Source organism: Lissotriton helveticus, chromosome 7 (genome assembly GCF_964261635.1).
Source record: "Lissotriton helveticus chromosome 7, aLisHel1.1, whole genome shotgun sequence".
NCBI lineage: Eukaryota > Metazoa > Chordata > Amphibia > Caudata > Salamandridae > Lissotriton > Lissotriton helveticus.
The window spans coordinates 1,364,508,601-1,364,529,864 of NC_136068.1; the positions used below are offsets into that span (position 1 = coordinate 1,364,508,601).

The window sequence follows — 21,264 nt, forward strand, 5'->3', positions numbered from 1 at the left end:
AATAAAGATAATCAGAAGAAATCCCTAGAGGTGGAGTGTGAGGAACCTGAGTATAGGACTAGGCAGTCAGTTGTCAGACTTATCATCACAGAAATAACTTGGATTTTATGATACCGAGCTTTTGGCTGACAGATAGACTTACTAAGATGGAAGTTCCCTTCCTATTGCATGTGGAAAATCCTACAGGAGAGTGCATTCTGGTCCATGGATGTGGAAGAGAAATTGCAGCCTGTAGATGTGGAAGCAGGCATCTCTGAACTTATAGCCACATCTTCAACAACGCAGGGATCCAAATTTGAGGCCCCCTGCTGTGGAGACTCAAGATCATCCTCTATACATTGAAGCATAAGCCTGGATTACCAACTGCACCAAACAACATGTAAGGGTTCCTTAACCAATGACTGAGAAAGTTAGTAATTTGAAGCCCATCTACATTCCTTTTTGCCATTGATTCAGTAGCCAACCAAACGAGCACCCCATTAAGGCCTCCACCAAGCAAGCTATACAGGCCCTGAGTATGCTTCAGAAGGAATGCAGATAAGCGGTGCAGGAGATATGGGGATATCAAAAGCGGTAGGCTACAGAATGTGTTTTTGACAAGGTGCAGGCATTTCAGTGGCAGTGTCGTATGAAACAGCAAGTGCTGTTGGACAGACACATGGCCATTATGCAACATGTCAAGAAGCCTGGTATGGCAATATGCATGACAGAGGAGCTAATACAAGGTCTGGCTGACCCATAAAGATGAGGTAATCATATCCACTGGGGGCGTGCACTAATTATCAAGTGGAGGTTTTCAAGCCCTATGGCAGCATCACATGCATGTATGTATGTATATAGGTTACTTCTATAGACCATATCTAGCTACAGGGCAACACAGGTATCGAAAACAATTGTGAATTACATATCATACACAAAAGAAAAGAGAACTAGTAGGTGAAAGTGACTTATGATGGAGATTCATTATTGATGTGATGGGCCTTCAGTTCCTATCAGAGGTGAAGAAGGGAGGAAGCTTGGAGGATCTGTGAGAGAACTAAATTTCAGACCCTTTAATCATAGCAGAAAAATGGTTGTCATCATGTGATTTGCTTTCTGCATTTTCTGGCTTTGGGCCTAGCATTTTCTTTACAGCTGTATATATTTCATAGCCCACAGAACAACTTTATTGTAATTGCATGTTCTGGTGAGGTGCTCAGGGTCACTGCCTTGAAGAAAATACAGCATTCTTTGAAAGTGATGCAGGTGGGTATATGAAGCTATTGGAATTTTCGGGGGATCAGTTGGATTCTGTCAAACGTCTTAAATCCATGGATAATATAGCTCATGGCATATGGGATGTTCTGCACTGAGTCAGATGAGACAATTGGATACTGGAAATCAGTGTGATGTCTCTGTAGAATTGTGCAAGGACTAAGGCTTGTAATGCACATATTAAAGTCTGAATCACAAAGAAAAGCCTTCACTCTGCAGAGCAGGGAGAGTTGATGGCAGGTCGTTTTCATCCATTTCGACCATCCTGACACTAAGGCTGATATCAATGTAGGATCCCAGATAAGTAAGAGGTAAATCTATCTGGACTTACTTCTGAGAGTCAGCCTTGAACTTTCTCTTGTTAGCCTCCACTGTCAATCAGCACAATACTTCTTTTCCAGTGAATGCGCTTCAGGTAGACCGTTGACATCCAACACTCTACTGCTGACATGTACTTTTTCAGCGGGGCAGTGACATTTCCCAATGAAAGCCTCAGAAAAAGTTTATGATCACCAATGTACTGTTGAAGTGATGTGTTCTCAGCTAAGAGGACTCACCGAGTTGGCTGGGACACTCCAGGGTGCTCCCTATAATTCCTTATAATTCAGGGCATAGTGAGACCTACTAACTCAAGGAAAGGTCAGGCCCGGGCTTGCCTGACTCTAAAATTGGGCCTACAACAAATCTGCACTGTCGCTGTGAGGGTCGCTAGAGGACTAAAGTCTGATGAGGATCAGGCTTCTTTACCCAACTCCTCTTCAGCTTCACTCTTGCCAAGAGGATTGAAGGTAAGAACGATGGGTTGTCCCACAATCTGCAGACTTTGGAATCAGTCCCTTCCACCTCTCCCCTCACCACTCTTGACCTGGGGACGAGCTGGAGGGTGCTACCCAGTAACACCAGGACCGGTGTTTTTCAATGGAACTTTGACGAGGCGGACACCATAACAGTTTTTTTACTTACTGTGGAGCCTGAGCAACCTTGGCCGATGCTCGGTGGAGCTGTCCTATGCAGCTAGAGAGGAGTTTGGCTCTGATTCACCCCCTCAGCCGTCACCTACCCAGCTGGACATCTCACATTGTTTCTCCGCGTCTCCCCGTTGTGTTTCCTTCCCTCCCCCACCTCCCCCCTCCATGATTCTTTGGCTGCTCTCCCAGCCTTGCTTGGAGCCGTTCAGTTCAGCTACCTTAATTTGATTTTGTATATCCCGCCATTTTCGGATAATTTTTATCGGCGTCTGTGGGTCCTCCATCTTGCTGTTTTGACCCATCCACCCCCATAAGACGTACATCTTGGCTATTCTATGTGCTAATACCTCATATTAATGTGTAATCTCATGTTTTTTGTTTTCTCCTATGTCTATACTTGGCTCATGTAAAGCGCTCTGATACCGCTGGGTCTAGCCAGCACTATATAAAACTTTGCACATAAATAAATAAATACATGGTCCCATGTTGCACTGCTGATAGAACAAATCCATGGGCAATGCCATAGGTTACACAATGTGTCGAAATCTACAGGAGTTCTACTGAATGAGCTGCAATCTGTTATTTAGGTAGGATGAGAACCACTACAGCACTATGCTTTCAAGGCCCACATTAGGGGATGGGATGTTAAGCAAGACATGATGATTAATGGTATTTAAGTCTGCAGAGAGAGCAATCAGGCTGAGGAGGCATGGGTTGTCATTGTCACTGTGCACTCAACGGAAGCCTTCTCTGTGCCATACTTTACAATGAAATTGAATTGTTAATATTGGGGGAATACATTGTTTGTTAGCATATAGAAACTGGGTGGCAGGAGCGATTTATTGGATATTTCCATAGGAGTGATGGATCAGTGATTAGCAAGATAGTTATGGTACAGTTTGGGGTTCATTAGCAATGGCTGGATCAGTACAGTCTTGAGGGAAATAAGGAGGCTGCCTTGGGTTAAGGATGCCTGACTACATTGGGGGGAGTTTGAGAGCTTGTCTGGAGACTGCCTTCACTGTTGATGCTCGCAGAATGCCACTGGATGTTGCCTTGAGTTCATGAGCATTGAGAGATCATCGACGGAGATGTGGGACCATTCATAACATTGCTGCAACTTCTTTTTCATTTGGTTTTCATTTTAATTTGTCAATCTACTTGAAAAAGTTGGTAATCAGGGTGTACTTTTCCCTATAGAGTTGTAGAGGTGAGCCCCAGGTTGAATTGACACAAAGCTTGATGGCCATCATAGCCTTTCGATTGGTGGCTTTTCAGATGACGGTAATGTCTTTTGCTTTGGCTCCTTTAAAGAACTTTCTTCTGGTGGTATGAAGGTTTTATAGGATCAGCAGATGATTTATTTACAGTTTAATATAGCACATGGATATTGAGAGATAGATTTACTTTACATAGTAACAAGAAAGTGACAAGATAGATGCAGAGTGTGGTCCACTACAGTTTGACCACAACACAACCACTCAATAATGTAGCACAATCATCTGCATCCACCAGCATGCAAACAAAACAGATATTCACAACCAAAAAGTCAGACACTGAACTCAACACAGCCTTGTAGGACGGGTAAAACGCAGAGTATTTTCAAATATAGCCGAAGGAAGCCACAGCTATTAAAGAAAGCTGAAATGATGACTCATTTGCACTCAAATTGGATTCAAACTGCATTTGACAAACAATATCACCCCACCAACCTACGAATCCCTCATCTTATTTAAACCAGAGGGCACATTTACTATACATCCATGCAACGCGGCGCAGCAAGGTAACTCTCTGTGCCGCATTATATGAAAGGTAGAGAGCAGAAATGCTCCACATTTACAAAGATATGGAGCATTTCTCTTTCTCCTTGGACGGGAGCACTGTCTGCTTTCTAGCACCACCACTGGCACCCTTGCACCTTAGTGCAAAGGTGCCTGCATTACGGGCAGAATTGTTTTTGTGGAGGAAGGGTCACCTTCCTGCGCAGAAACAATCCTTAGACGCATATTCCTCTTTCCATGTGTGCTGCAGAATGCTGCACACATGGTTAGGGGACAGAACAAGGAGAAATAAAAATATTTTGCCTCGTCAAGCCTTTGTCCTGTAGGTGCAACATTTTGATGAGATCCTAGGTTTACAAGCCTTTGGTAATCTGGGTTTGTGTCAAAATACATGGGTGAGTGCATGGGAATGCTCATGCTACACCCATGTTTTGCCTCTCTGATGCAAAGTAATGCAAGACAGAGCTATGTGTTGTCGCGTTAATTTGTATTTACCAAACCACTCAAAGCCACACAAAATGGCTTTGTAAATGCTAAAAATGATATTGTGTTGGGACTGCCCCACAAAAGTGATGTGGCCAAGACACAAAATAATACTAAATCTGGGTCCACATTTCCTTATGCCTGGCACTTCATGCTGAACTTTTTGGGTTTGAATGGCACCGGTCCATATACCGTGCAGCAGGACTGACAATACTGAGCCAACAGAATTGATTTGATATACGGTTCATGATCAGAGAAGGGGATGCGCCAACAGCTTGAGAAGTTCTTTACGTGGGATGCTTTGATATTAAGTAGCAGAACATCCATTTTGTGGGCACAGGGAGGTGATGTCATATACATGTGATTATCATGCACAGAAGACATGGTATTGTTATTAGGCAGCAGTGAAAAACTGGATAGTGGGCAGTGCACTAAGTGTACCAGGACCTCCTAGTGCTGATCCCTTGAAGGTAAAAACAGTAAGTTAATTGCACCCTCTATACCTGTCCATCATATGAAGAAAAACATATAGCTTTTACACACCAGAGCTGCATAACGATGTTACATCCTATTCCAAACAGTGGGGCATATTTACAAGCCCCTTGCGTGCTGGTGCGTACCTTTTTTTGACACACCGGCGGCGCAGAGTGGTACTCCATATTTACAAGGCTGCGTAAAGCCAGGATGCTTGTTTCCAGTCCAGGGAAGACCTGTCCTGGCAGTTCGGGCTGGGCTATTCCCATGGGGAACAGGGTCAAGACTGATTTGCATATGGCTGGGCTTAAGCATGGGGAGCAAAGTCATGATAGATTTAGGCCCAGATCTCTGTACTGGGGTGAATGTTTGACATTGATCAGCATTCTGTCCATCAATTGTTCTTTTTGCATGTAAAGCCACCCTGTGTGGCTATTCGTGGCCTTGTAAATACGGCATCTTTTCTTTCAGCACTTTGTGTGAAAGGGGGCGTGCCATAGGTGTTGTTCTGGGTATTCCCACTTAACACCCATAGATTCTGCTGCATCCCCAGATCTACAACTGTTTTGTAAACCTGGGAATGCATCAGAATCCTATGTCTCAGGCACAATGAGAAGAAATACTTGTATTTCTCCTCGTTTTTCCTCTTTCTATGCGTGCTGCATTTTGCCGCATGCGTAGAAAGGAAAACATCACACATGATTCTTTTTGTGCAGGAAGGTGTCCCATCATGCTCAACAATCATTCCTGCAAAGCAGGCACCCTTGCACCTTCCTGCACAACAACAACCATTCCCGTAATGCAGGCACCCTTTCAACGCGGTGCAAGGGTGCCTGCGTTGGTCCATGGCAGCCAATTGTGCGCCAGCGTAGGGGAGAGCTCAGGGATACGTCATATTGTTGTAAATATGATGCATCTCTGTGCTTTGAAAGTGACGCAACACGGCGCTGCCCAATGGGGGCACTGCACTGCGTTACTTTCTTGTAAATGAGGCTCAGTGTATTTTATAATGAATAGGTAATACCTCACAGGGAAATAAGTGCATCTGCAGAATATTCCCAGTCAGCATTAGCTCACAGGACTACTACAGGTCCTGCAATGAAGGGCAAAGACTGTTGCCATAGTAAATCTAGTGAAAAGGTGTGAAGTCCTTACATTCTCTGCAGCAGGACTGTGCATTATAAGAATTTGCATTGGAATGCTCTCTTGCATGACTGTGCATACTGGACGGGAAAGAAGACTCATTCACCACAATGTACTTATATTACATACAGCACTACAAAGAAACGGGTCTCCCTACACACCGTCCTCAAGAGTCACGAGACTGCTAGCCCTATATTATTTGTAGGTAAAACCACTCCCCCTCATATAGCATTAGATGTCCAAATAGTCCTGGCACCCTGCATTCCTCTCCTTGAACCTGCAACAACCAGAGGATGACCCCAGCAATCCAGATAAGAGCAATCACATTATCGCTGGTGCTGAAGCCGCAGGCACATTCTTAGAAAAGGATGATGGGTGGGGTGGGGGGGGCTGCTGTTTGCACCTTTATGAAAATAAGAATTTACCATGCACCTGTGGAGCACTATTATGAGGGTCTTTACATAGATGTATATATTGAAATCGATAAAGATTAGTCCATTCTCAATGATGGTAAATCCTCGATACCTAAATATGTCACTAGGATGCTGCAAGTTGTACAGAATGCGGCAGCCAGACTCCTGTTAAAAATCCCCAACCGCATCTCTGCTGAGGAAGCACTTAAACAGCTCCATTGGCTGCCTATAGAGGCTAGAGTTAAGTTTAAAACTCTCTGCATAGCTCGTGAAGCTATCAACAACGCTGGGCCCGAAAAACTGAGGAACCTGATATCTAGGTACACCCCAACTAGACATTACAGATCTTCCCAGCAACAGCTCCTAAAGACTACCAGAATTAAAAGAGCTAGATGGGGCGGTAGTACTTTCGCCCATCTGACACCGAAGCTGTGGAACGCCTTTCCACTGGAAATCCGAGCTGCGGCAAACAAAACTTTTTTCAGGAAAATCTGAAAACCTGGGTTTTCCCACAATATAAAGGCGTTGGCTCAGCTCTTCACCGGCAGAATTCTCCTTAGCGCTGGGAAGCCCTCGGACAGCCATGCACTCTACAAATCCAATAAATAAATGCTTTGGATTGTGATGGAATTGCCAACAGTAAAATCTGTTAGAAAATCGTTTTTTTCGTAATAAACTCTCAACTCATAAGGATGTGGAACTTTGGACTTTGCTTTCTTAAGTGGAAGCATTGGAGGGGCACAGGTGGCGAGGTTTAGGGCAGAGCAGCAGTGACACAGATGCTTAGTAACTTAGGGGCATATTACCAAGGGGGGCGATAGGCAATTATCGCCGAGTTAGCAGCTGTTTTCGGCTGCAAAGCGGCGATAATTTTATCGCCCTATTAGCAAGCTGTCGCTAACTGATGTTAGTGACAGCTTTTAGGCGATAGCGAGCGGTTTGGGGCCCGCTTTGCATATCAGCGATGTTTATCGCTAATGACATGCAAAGTGGGCGTACCCAACCAGTTAGTTACTGAAAGCAGTCGCTAACGTCACTATCGCCTATTAGCAAGGCAGGCGTAGCGATGGAAATATTTGCGCTAAGCGCGAATATCTCCAAATACTAACACCTGCCCAGACCAGTTCTTAGCCATGTTATCCATTGGGAGGTGGATAACATGGCTAAGAGCATTTTGTCGCTAATGCGTGAATATCGCTGTATTCTCAGCGATATTCACGCATTTCACCGCTATCGCTGGATATTTTAGCACAATGGAGAAAAACGTTGCTAATAGCATGTTTTCTCCGCTAACATATCTAGCAATAGGCAGCGATAAAAAAATCGTCGCTAAGCCTATTTAGCGATAATTATCGCTACTTGTTGGTAATATGCCCCTTATTCCCTTGATTTTAATGTTGGAAAATACCTCATATTGTTAGTATGCAAAAAGAAGCACTGAGCAAGAAAGGCTGATCCAAACCAAATCAACGCACTGAACAGAGCTAGAGTAAGCAAATAATATACTTGTATTTCAAAAGTATCATTAAGACAACACAAACATTCCCTACCTCAACCCGAAAACAAATTAGGAAAAGAGATAGGCAGAGATTCAGGTTGTGATATGCAGCGAAAATGTCTACGAAACAGATGGCAGAATAAAATTCACCCACTGGGCCATCAAAGCTTACCTTGTCCACTCTGGGGCTGGCTGCAAGGTGACAGACGGAGGTGTAGGGGAGGGAGTCCCTGGAAAATCAAAAACCTGCTCAGGAATTGGAGACTGTGGGGTGGCAGCAAGCTCAGACGGCGGTGCTGGAGGCTGGATGGCTGGCGGCGTGGAGGATGTCTTCCGGACCAAAGAAGAACTTCGTCGGGCAACCCAAGAGGTGTCCATCACCTTCACGCCCATGCTGGGGAAACAGAAAACCATTTCAACAATCCATGTAAAGAAAGAATGCAAACTGATAAATAAAGGAAAGTTCAATCTGGTTAATGCCTTCAATACAAACAGTACTGCAGTTTCCACATATTGTGGCCTTCTTCAAACCCAGTTCTAATGGAAACCAACTGCTTGTCCTCTGACCAGCAATGCTTTTTTTTAATTGCATTAAATTCCCAGACCTCTGGGCTCTGATATCCGTTTATTCACATACAACACTGACGCTTGGTATTTACAATAAGCCCCTGGTTTCAAGATTTTAGATATCTTATGCAAAGAAATCAATGACTATCAAGATACCATCCTCCCACATGAGTGCATGCAAATGCGGCAGCCATCTTGCGTCTCAAAACTTGCTGCAAGGAATGCTTTCCCAAAAGAGTACTACGGAATTCAAACGCTTTCTCATTTATGTTAAAAGGACATTTAAAAAACGAATTAGTCTAGCAAAAGGGACCAAGAAGCGAAATATTAAATTAAAGTAATTCTCCACTCGAGCACTCACTTTGTGCTTCCTACTCTCACAAGAGACTTAGAATTTGTTGGCACAAAATCTGCACTCATGCTACAAATATGTCAAAAGTAACAACAGAATGGTCTATCCTCGCGCTTATATTGTGACCACTCCAAATCATTAAAACTAGTATAAAGTTAAAGGCAAGTAATCGTACTTTATGCTACTCCTATTACATGAACAGGCCAATAGGATTAAGGGACATATCAGCAAGGTGGCACTATGAAATTATTGCTGCTTTTGCGTCCATTTTCGGGCGAAAAGCGGTGATAATGTCATTGCCTTATCAGCAAAGACACGCTATTGTGTGTTTTGCTGATTTAGTGCCCCTTACAACAACGCCCAGCTTTGCATCTCAAATGAGATGCAAAGTGGGCGTTCCGTGCCAAAATAACTGGAGAAATGTCGCTAACCGACATTTCTCCAATTATCAAACTGCACGCAAACAAGCAGAGCGATAAGAAAATTAGCGCTAACCACAGTTATCGCTACTTTCCTTACGGCTGCTTGTCATCTGACTTAGCCATGTAATCCAATGGGAGGTGGATTACATAGCTAAGACCACCCTGCCCTATCAGCAAGGTATCGCTGGTCGCAGTGCGATTATCGCTGGATTTCCAGCGATAATCACACTGTTTTCCAGCTAACGCATGGATTCCTATCGCTTGGGAGATAAGCGTTGCTGATAGCATGCTATCTCCGCGATAGAATCCAGCGTTAGCCTGCGATAATTATTCTTGCGCTAAAAGCGCTGAGCGATAACTATTACAGGCCCTTGCTAATATGCCCCTAAGTGCTCAGCTATTTAAGTGAGACAGATGAATATCTCGAGCACCATGCCTTAGTAGTAGGTCTGGGCAGCAGCGGCCTGTGCAGGTAAAAGAGGTGGGCCCGTGTGGGGAGGAATTCGGGAGACCACGACGAGGGAAAAATAATTATTTATTTCGTTTTCCCTTTTGGTTGTCTGTCAAACCCCTCTCCCCCCCACCCGATCCCACTGCCCCACAGCTCTTACATTCATGAGCCCCTTCTGTGTGTGGGTAAATTGGCAACATTTTAAAACAAGAAATACGGGTATATTTTACAATAATTACAAATATCATGGGAAATACTTTAAGGCAACCATCCATTTTAAAATGTCATGTGAGGGATCTTCTTGCATACAAAACTCAAGTAAGATATCTGCTTTATGTATTTGCTTACAATCTCTAAGTAATGCGAGAAACATTGCTTGTGCAAAATATTCTGCCAAGTTGCCAGTCGAATTTCCCACCTTCCTCAAATCAGTTTCCGCTTAAAAACTCTCCCAAGAAAGACAGTTAGAAAAAAGGGGTGGAAAGGCAAAAAAAATAAAAAAAAATCATGCAAAATACCAGAAACATATGAATCAGGATTTATGCGACATTATGCTTGCGTAACAAAAATTTCCTGGGGCCTACTTAGACCCATGTGCAGAAGGGGGCGCGGCTAATTGCACATTCAGTTGGAACAGACCACTCCTCACACTTCGGGCTACTATTCACACAAGCAACCCACCTCCTGTTTTATATATCCCTTCAGCCGTGCCAGGTTTTAGGGGTGTCCGGTCACTCCGAATTATTTCAGCCTGTATGGCTCACTCTATACCTTCCCACTTCAAATGATGACTGGCTTGGTTTTGGCCAGACGTCAGACTCCCCTTAGTGAGCAAGCATAATCTCTGAGCCGTTGACTGGGAGCTGGATTGGTCCTCGTAGCATACTGCTGACTTTGGGTGAGTCCCGTAAGCTCATCTTTAACCAGAGGTAGAACTGCGCTTGGCTTTCTGGATGAGACGAGTTATCTAGGAGTGGGGGTGTGAGGCTGAGTGGTCCGGACTCTCCGGAGTTTACATCAGAGGTGTCACCATCCACCCTTCGGGGCTGCCGTGGTTAAGCAACATCTCATGCATTTCCTCAGGTGCGGAAGGGTCCGTTGAGGCTGCTACCTTCTTGAACCAAAAGATGTTTCGAGTGACTGCCTCATCTTCCTGGCAGACACACACAAGGGTTCCTTTAACCCCAACCACTGTGCATGCACCTTTCTCATATGGCATTCAGAATTTACATCTGTGATGTCTGGCTCGAATCATGACCAGGTTCCTTATTGCGCATCCATGTCTTGGGGCCCCCCCAGCCATACTTGTTTGGTCATTCGTTCGTTCACTTCCTATGTTCTTTCTGTGCTGATCGGGTTATAGTCGCAGGGGTTTCTATCCTATCCCCTTATGGATGTTGTCCTTCACTGGTCTGCCTAGCATCATGGTTATGTGGTGTTCCGTGTTGTGCAATGGGGCATGTTCTGGTAAGTAGGAACAAAATAGTGTAGGCTTCATTCGAGGTCAGCTCCCTGTTTGATTGTAATCCTGAAGGCTTTGTGGAGGGTGCACCTGAGACAGTTCACATCTCCATTGGCCTGGAGTCACTGTGGTGCAATCTTTAGATGGTGGCACCCCATGCTTCTGTGTTCCTTAAATTCAACCCCTTGGAATGGGGCCCATTGTCAATTTGTATCACCTCTGAAAGGCGAAACGTTGCAAATGCCTTCTCCAACAGAAGTCGCACCATTGTGGAAGTGAATTTGAGATTGTTAACTCAATGACGTGGTATTTAGAGTACCGATCGATCAACACCATGGTGAGCTGCCCATCCGGGAAGCTCCCACAGTCAAGACTGACCTTGGTCCATGGTGCCTAATTGGGCTCTTTAGTTACAAAGGGGGCAAGATGACTTGCTCCGCCCATGAAATGGTATGATGGGCATTTTATCACAGCTGCCTCCATGACATTGTCTAGCCCCGGGAACCACACCTTTTAACAGAAGTCATATTTGGTCTTCTCCATACCTTGGTGGCCGTTAGGGACCAGTTCCACTACTCTTGACTGGAGGGCTTGCAAAATCACTCATTTGTCCCCTTTCAGCAGGAATGCATTTATGGTCACACTCACTTCATACCGGACCTTCTAGACCTGGGATAGCATGGTTTTGTGAGCTGGCACTCACCTGTGATCATTCTGTAGAAATATCTTCCAGGCATTTCGTTGCAACACTTTCATCAACTTGTAGAGCCCAATGTCGACCAGTATTGCTTTCTGGTTGAAGGTCATCGCCTTCAGAAAGGCACATTGAGACACCATGCGCACATAGTTTCATGTCATCCTCTGAGTCCATGTGTCAGCTTCCTGGAGCTGGTGGGTGTTGAGTCAAAAAGTCAGCTGGGTTCCCTGCCCCAGCACGGTATGTGAGGGTGAAGTTATACAGCAGTAGCTGGACCAAACATCTTTCAATCCTTAGGGGCGGGTGTTTGTCAGTGCACTGAAGCAGGATCATGAGAACTTGGTGATCATGATGGTTTGGAATTCTCATCCATATAGGGGCAAGTGGAAATGGTGGCACCCCCACTTGATGTCCAGCACCTCTCTTTCAATTTGTGAGTTTCATGCCTCCGTGGCTGTGAGTGCCTGGATGGCGAAGGCTAGGAAGGCCCACACACTTATTTATTTATTTATTTATTTATAGCATTTGTAAAGCGCTCTGTAACCCTACGGGCATCCTGGCGCTAAGTACATATAGCTAAGAACTCTGTGGGGACAGGAGAGTGGACATGGTGCTGATCAGAATAGATTTATTTATTTTGGTGGATTTTTTGGGAAAAAGCCAAGTTTTCACCTTTTTACGAAAGGTCATAAATTAGTTGGTTTTTCTGATGTCGATAGGGAGGTTGTTCCATAGGTGGGCTGCAGCTATACTGAAGGCTCGTCCCCCACAGGTGGCTTTCTTGATCCTAGGAATACTAATGAAGTTTAAAGATGAGGATCGAAGAGACCGGGTGGGCTCATACCAATTGAATTTGTTCTGAAGTGGTCGGGGCCTAGCCCATGAGCTGCCCTGAAGACAATACATAGGGATTTAAAGCAGATTCTCTGATGTATGGGCAGCCAGTGTATGTCAGCCAGGGCAAGAGTGGTAGAAGATCTTCGCTCACGAGAGAGTGCCAATTTGGCTGCTGCCGCCTGGACACTTTGAAGTCTGGAAATAAGATAGGCAGGGGATTCCAGCAGAAGGGCATTGCAGTAGTCCAGGCGGCTGAGGATATGTTCGCTCATGTTCCTGTGTGAGTACTCTCCTCTCAGCCCCACCGGGCCAGCACCCACAAATAGCTCTGTGGTTTTCTAAGAATTGAAGTAGGCCATTGTGGTGTTGGCCAATAGGGCAAACTTGATGCTGTTGGAACCGACGCTTCCTAATAACCCCACTTCCACTTAGCCATTGTCTTGGTGAGGATCAACAATGGTACTGACAATGTTGCTAGGTTTGGCAGGAATTTCCTTCAGTATGTCGCCATAACTAAGAATCTGCGGATCTCTGTGGCATTTTGCAGGTCATGTGCATCTTGATGGCGTCCGATTTATGGGGGTCTACCTGAAAGCCATTCTTCAAGAAGACAGCCAAAGAATTTTATATGCGACTCAAAACGTTGGCATTTATCCTTGTGTAGTGTGAGTCCATATTCGCTGTAGGATTTGATGGTGGTCAGCTAGGGTTGCTGAATATATAAGAAAAAAATGTCTTATATGTAGGACGGGCCCCTACAAGCCCCAAATGTTTCCCTGATGGAGCATTTTTACCCCATCAGTGGTACAGTGGTCCATGCTGCTATGGCACACAGTCTCATCTATCACTCCCACCAGGTGTAGAGTTTGTTGTCCTCTGTAGGTGTATATTTTTGTCAGCACTAGAATGGGCCAAGGCTTCAGTCTCTTGTACTGGTCCACAGTCATATCATTCACAGATGCCCCATTACCGATGGAAGTTTACATCGTGGTACCCATGATCTTCCCTTCGGAGACCGTTTGGGGTCATCACCCGTTCTTTCCAGGTGCTGCAAATGAAATGACAAAGGTCTCTTTGTCCTCTGTCTCTTTGTACTGGGCCTCTCACTCAACCATGTTCTGGGGTCTGTCTGTTGTCTGGGGTATCTCTCCTTCATCCAGCATGAGCCTCCAGACAGCCAATTCGGGGGACCTATGCCTCTCCTGCACCCTCAGTCTCTGCTCCGGCACATCTTGGTGAAATGGTTCACCTATTCACAAGTGGAGCAGGACTTGAGAAACCTCTCAAGTCCTGCTCCACTTGTGAAAAGGTGAACCATTTTTGGACTGGCCAGGGTAAGCATGTCAAGTAGTAAGCATGTCATCTAGTTTGAGTCCCGGCTGGTGGAGGTTCAAGTGCTCAATATGGTTAAGCGGCACCCCCATATCAACTGCACCCGGACTTCCTTTGACTGGTCATCGTCCATACACATGCTCGCTAACTCCTTTGAGCATAAAAGCTGCCAGGCTTGCCTTAGTTTGAAGCTTTCAAAGTCCGGGTTAGGATGGGGTCAAAATGTGCAATGAGCACTGTGATAGCTGCATTGTAGTTGTCTGCAGTTCCCTTTGCAGGGAGGTGTTAGAACAACTCATATATCTCTTACCCCACAAAAGGAAGGGGTAGTGACGTTTTCAAAGTCCAATCTGTTTCTCTAGTGGCCCTGAAATAATTGTTGATGTGACCGACTCACTTTTTTACATCTGGAGACCTCTGAAGGAGAGTGTTGCCATGGACGTGTGAGTGCTGGCACCCCCAGCTACGTGTGCTGCAGGTCATGGAACGCGGGCCTGCCCTTGTACACTTAGCACCTTGTCAGCCATGGCTCTTCTGCGCTTGGATTTCTGTCTGATTCAATTTATTTAATGGAAGTCTTTGGGGTGGGGTGGAGGGCAGCACGTATGTGTTTCCCTATCTATTCATTTGCAGCCTCTCTAGTGTAGTTGGGATGGTGGCTTTAGTGGGTGTGGGTGTTCTTCCTCAATTTAACTAGTTTTGCCTCCTGCCGCTCCTTATATCACATATGCTAAACTTTCAAACTGTCCACCAACTCACCTGTTTTCCTGCCTTTTCAGCAGTGAGGGGTGCACGGAACGTCACCAGGTGGCATGTTGGTTTCTTCTGCCTTACTCCTATTGACAAAGTCATTCAGCTGGGTTGCGGTGTGGAAGTCGGCCTTCTGGAGCTTAAGGACTTGTGTGGTGTTAACCCAAAACACTAACGTCGCCCATGGGTGCTTGGTGCCCTGCGTTTCAGGTGCTGGGCTGAGTCTAGGCACTCTGTCTCCCCCAGTAATGGCAGTGCATGCCTTAGGGAGGATGAGGTGGGGCGAGAGCATGGAGCCAGGGGTAGATGAGGAACTCCAACCTTGTCGCCAATGTGCTGCAGAGGGAGGGGAGGTCTAACTCTAACCGCGCACTCAGATGGTACAGACCACTCGTCCTACTTGGGGCTACTTTCAGGACTAGCTACGAGTGACCCAGCTCCCATTTATTTTTCCGCTTGACAATAGAGGTGCCTGCTGTTGTCACCCACACTACCTAGATTTGGAATGGCTTTCTACAAGCCTTTGCTTGTTTGCTGAACTTACTATCATTAGTACCCTCAGTCTTGTCAGCTAAAGCAGAATTATCACCTTTTGAGAATGTGCCAAATTGTGAAATGTTGTTTTGTTTGTGTACTGATGCACAAGTGACAGACATAAGCTAGCACATCACTAGGGAAATTAGCTGAACCAACCAAACTCACTATACTCGGGCCAATCACTGGTTGAGTTCAAGATTCAAACTTGTATAAGTACGAATCAAAGGCCAGCATAAATATATTATCAATTTGTGTTGAAATGTCCAACGCCCTTGATAACATTTTCATCACTCATACAAACTGAATGATCAGAACAATACATATTCACTTCACATTGATATTTTTTTTTAGCCAGAGTATCAGGCAAACATAATAATTTTGGATTTAAGCCAGACTGCTGCATATTTCCTTTAAATCTATTTGAGACATTACATCGATGAAATAGAACGGGATTTTACGTTCCATGGTGCACGCTAGAAAACTAATCACTGTTTCCATATCTAAACAGCTCTAAATTTGCGTTCTCCCAACAAACTTTGCCCTACAGACCCTACAACTAAAAAAGGAACACACGAATCAAATTGAGCAGTTTTAGTACAGGGAGAAGAAATTAATACAAATGTATGCCACAAAACACCAATTAACTACTGAGTGATGTAAAATTGCTAAATCCCATAACACTTTCCAAAGTATCTAGGGAAAACCATTGGTTTTGCTTACAGTGCACACAAAGGCACCAGCTTTGCTGTTGACGGACCGGTGGATTAGACCAGGGTATGCAGGAACTTAGACTGAGTTCCAAATCAAAACTAAAGATCTCAATATATATGAACTTTCCCGTGGCTTCCCTTTCCCAAATCATCATATTAAGTCAAACAGTACCTGCACCATCGCTTCAACTTGTACGGTAATACATCGGATACACTCCCCGTGCTTCTGCAATGGCAGTCAGTATACAGTGCGTGCCTAACTCCGGCCCGAGTAATATTGCTAATGTGTCTATTGCAAATGACAATGGACGAGATGGAAGTTCTGCTCGACCATTATCTTCTGGCCCCCGTCACTCCACTTCCACCCACCTTACAACATATTACGCACTAGTTTACCGGGACGACATGAGCATGTCAATGTGACATATAGCAACACAATGAAAACATCTGTTGCAAACGGTGAAATGAGTGGTTCCCAGCACTGTCCAGACTCGCCAGATCTCTGCTACAAGTGATTCCTTTACTAATATGAATGAGAACATTGGAATGTTGAAGACAATGGAGTATCTCAGGGCCAATAATGGCTGGTTTATTAGGCTCTTTATTGCCAGCCTTCCAATATTTGTCTTTGTTTTTCTCCCTTTTTAATTTAGAATGATGGAGTTAATCAAAGTGTGATGGGTGAGACTTTATTGCAAAGGAATGATGCACTGTTTGGGTGGTTTGTGAGACTGCTTCTCATTCAGCATGTTAGTAACTGGGGGAGACAGCCTCAGCTTGGCAAGAGCAACATATGGTGAATAATGCCATACAATTGCTATACCTCCCTCCCATTATTTATGATGATCTACTGTGTTTGCGACTGATGTTGTAGGACCGAGGCTCCGTAGTATTGGCAAGAAGGACTCCAAAAGGGTGAAACTGTCTCCTAATGAGTGAAAGAGGCTTACACTGAATAAAAATGCTTCAATTCAACTGGATGTCTTTAAAAAACGGAGGCCTTTTCTCAATGGGCATGGTTGAGTTCCATTGAGAAAATATGTCTTTCATCAGGAACAGTGCAAACAGTATTTATAAATAGGAATGTTTTACTGGGAGGAAGAGCTGGTATAGCAAGTAGTTGATACCACCATCCAATCATAGAGAATGATTTCTAGAGAACATGGTTCAATTTATCAAGATAGTGTCACAACAGGCAGTCATAAAGTGAATAGGTGCTGAGAGAGCGCAAACTGACTTAAATGTATGAGTACATCACACTTACCAGTAGTAAGCACAAATCATGAGGAGAAATGCCATGAGTGCTAATAGTATCTGCAATTATATTCTAAATGTATAGCTAATATAGAGATTTATGTAGAAGTGGAACTAATACAGAAATGTGTGACATTATATGATTTTAGTAGATGTGATTATTTCTGAATCCATGTCGTGTAGCTGTTAAAACATAAGATGGTATGCGGTTAAACGCAGAATGAGGTAGGCCTCAGGGCCAGAGCTAAAGGGAAGGTGTTTCTTTTCACGACACAGATTGTATTAATGTTTTGGTCATTGCATTAAATAGGCCATGATTTATAGAGATGTTTATTAAATAATAGAATAAGAATATTAACATGCTTTAATTAATGAAGAAGTTGAATGCTATAGTCATAATGAGAAATATTGTAGGCCTGAAATGTTTTAGCATTGATTTACACGTACATGTCTGGGCTGAGAAATGTTGCAAGCTTTTTTCTTTTTAGAAGTCTATGAGAGTTGGGTTCTTGGCTGCAGATATCTGTCTGCAAAGGATAAGGGGGGATCCAATTATAAATGAATGAATAGAGGTCTGTTCAGTGGACGGCCTAGACATGGAGGAGGGTTCCGGAATGTTTGAGGGGTATCAGCGGGCCGGAGAAGAGTCTGAGAAGCAAGGTCAACTCTAACGTATGAGGCCCAATACAAAGCATCATGGAAAAAGCCAGAAGCTACACCACGTGAGAGGCGTCTCGCAAGGGGCGTCTCAAATGTTGTTGACTGTTTTGTATTAGGGACAGCACCCCTGGGTGGAGTTAGAGCAGATACCTGAGGACCCTTTAGAGAGCGGATGGGTAGGCAGAGAGGGGTCATGACTGGAGAACTATAGGTTTTCACCAAGAGACTTAGAGTGGGTGACTTCCCTTGGGGGTCATTCACTGCTGACACCTTTGTTAGGTTGGGATTTGGTTAAGTAGGGATACCATCTAGAGCAGGGTAGGGACAGCCTAACCTTTGCGTTTTCCTCCAACCTAAATGAAGGAGAGATATGCGTCTATGCTGATAGCTTTATTATTCTTAGAACTTGTGTTAGTGATTTCTGTTGCTCGTCTGAGGGCTTTCCGAGAGCACATGTATGTAATTGGACCTGTGTATCTCGTTAATCTCATTCTGAGATGCTTGTATTTGCAGCTTATCATATCTTTACAATAAACTTTTGAAAGCTAGAAGTTGTCTGTGATCTTTGGGAGCAGAGTCCTTTATTGGGTGAACTAACTTGGAAATAGGTGCACTTTCTTTCCTCACAGACAGGCAACAAAGGTTCAGTCGACCAGATCGAGGTTTGGATCAATAGATATAAGGTATCGATCAAAATCTCGCCCTTTCAGTTGGTAGCAGAGGATGGTTGCCTTCTTGAGGACGGTGACCTAGGCCAGGTTAGCTTACCCCAAGGCCCCTAGAGATCGATGATCGGAAGAACAGGCCGCTGGAGAAGATCCGGATGACGTGAGACAGAAAAAGCAGCAGTATCGGTCGAGAGTGAGTATAAAGGGTTATGCGTGTTAGATTGCGGTGTTTTGTATTGTATCTATGTTGTAATGTCTGGCGGAGTTGAATGTCTGTAGAGTGACTGTGGAACAGGTTGTGAGCGCGCGCAACCGGTGGAAATCTTAAGTTCAAGGAGAGCTTAAGTGGTTCGGGTGTATCGGACACCCAGAGTAATTGTCAACTAGTGTGAAGGGGGTCATGAGGTACCATTGATCACCCGAGAGACCGAGATAGGGGGACCGTAAGAGTGAGTGCGTGAGTAACGGACGCTGGTCGGAAGTTACTGTGTGTGTAAGCAACCTATCAGAGAGACGATAGACATCTCGTCAGTTGTGTTGACAATTACAGATAGACTGTGGACGTACAGTCGAGAGAAGTGACCGCTTGGTCGGAAGTAGTCATTTTTCGGTGTATGAATGGGACGCATGCATAACCGGGAGACGAGTTGAGAAAGGAGGGGTGCTGCTGCGAAGCGGAGAAAAGTGACGTCAGGTGGTGTCGCGCAGTGATTGGCCGACCGGAGAAAGACCGCGCTGTGATAGGCCAGCTAGCGAAGACGTCAGACAGGGTCGCGACGTGATTGGCCGACTGGAGAAAGACCGCGCTGCGATAGGCCAAGCTAGCAAAGCCGCGACAGGATTGGTGGATTGTCATCAGGAAGTAAACAGAATAGCGAGGCTGGATTTTGTGCGCATAATTATGAAGTGTTTTAAATGGCTGAAAGCGGTGTTTAAGAAAGAGAAGCGGGGATCGTATGAAGGGGAAGAAGCCCCGCCGGAGGGTACGCCAGCTCGTTATATGGCAGTGAATGTTGGGCTGCATACGATCCTTTGGATATCAGAGTGGAGTAAGATTACTGAAGGAAATGAGGAACTGACGTTCCCGAAGTACGGGACGTTCAGATTAGAGGTGTTACATCGATTAAAATCAGTCATGACCTCAATGAGACCCTTGCCTAGACCAACCCAGTTTGAAGCTCTTGATGCATGGATTAGGGCAGCGCATGAAAAGAATATGAACAGACGACAGGAAAGGGTGAAACGATCGGTAAGGGCAGTACAGGATGCCAGGTGGGATGCGGATGCTAAAAGATGGAGAGTACATAACATGGAAGTAAATAAACTGTACCCAGTGTTAGAGGCGCCAGTAAATAAAAGCCCCCTAGAAGAAGATGAGGAGAGCGAAACAGAGGATAGCCTGATAAACAGATTATTGACAGACAGGCCACCCCCGTATAATAGAGCAGGGGGGGAGGTCGGGAATACTGAAGGAGAAAAGGGGGGCAATGCAGGAGAGCACAGACCGCTTCCCAGTTCAGAGTGGGATCCTGAGCCAAAGAAAGAGCTGTCCCAGCCTAGTCAGGTGCAACAGGTAGTCGGGAGGTTTGTGGTACAAAGAGCGCCGGAAACGGAAAGCGCCACATCCTACCCATTACCAGATGCACTACAGGTACCTGTTACCATAGGTCCTATAATATCGATATATGACCAAGAGAGAGCAAGAGGGGAAGAACGGGTACGGAAAGACAGAGAAAGAGCAGAGATGGCAAGGAGGAACGATACGATTAATTCCCCAAGTCAGATGCCGATACCCAGAGAGTGGAGTACCCCGATGCATACAGAAGGGGACCCAGGAGGAGATCCTGGGGGCCCTAGATGGCCAATGGATCTGAGGGGATCTGGACGAAAATCCTTTCAAGAGCTAAATGAGTACATGAAGCAGTGGGATGAGGCAGTGAAGGCTCAAAAGAGCATCAATGCTGCGGAAGCTGAAAGAGAAAGTCAGGACAGCAGAGCACGGACTCACTGCGGGGCTGGGGAGAGTAGCCCGGAGTGGGACTGTAGAGGGAGTAGGGGAGTCACCCATTGGGCCCGGAGTGGAGGTAGAACAGACCTGGAAAACGGGGGCCCCGGGAGTGGAGGGGTGGCGTGCCCAATACTCAGTGAAGGGGAGAGGAGAGCGCAAGAGTACAGAAACAGCTTTAAGTGTCCACACTGTGTACCTGGCACCAGAGAACTGAATGGGAGTTGTGAGAGGTCGCATCATAGTCCCTGTGATGACGGAAATGAGCGCAGCCCAGGGAATATGGGGAACCAGGAAGGATCGTATCGGATACTGAGCGATACTAGGCAAAGAGAGAGTAGCGACCAGAGGGAAAATAACAGAGAGGTGTGCGGTGAGAGGAGAGAAGAAGAAGAATGTGGGCAGAGCAAGAGTAGGGGTAACAGGCCCGTGTTCCATCACCTTCCAAGATCGGATGGCCGAGCATGGGACCTGGAGAGATGGGAGCAAGGGAGACCACCCATTAACTCTCCCGAGCCCAAACGTAGAGCTCGAAGTTGGGATGGT

At 45.3% G+C, this 21,264-nt stretch overlaps 1 protein-coding gene across 2 annotated transcripts in view; it reads right to left on the reverse strand.

Annotated features, from left to right (window-relative positions):
- Positions 1 to 21,264, reverse strand: part of ARHGAP44 (Rho GTPase activating protein 44) — a 607,050-nt gene that overhangs the window by 82,600 nt on the left and 503,186 nt on the right. For both annotated transcript variants that reach the window (XM_078650855.1, XM_078650856.1), the window contains exon 17: positions 8,187 to 8,408. In XM_078650855.1, coding sequence (XP_078506981.1) covers positions 8,187 to 8,408 — 222 coding nt within the window. The remainder of the gene's footprint in view (positions 1 to 8,186; positions 8,409 to 21,264) is intronic.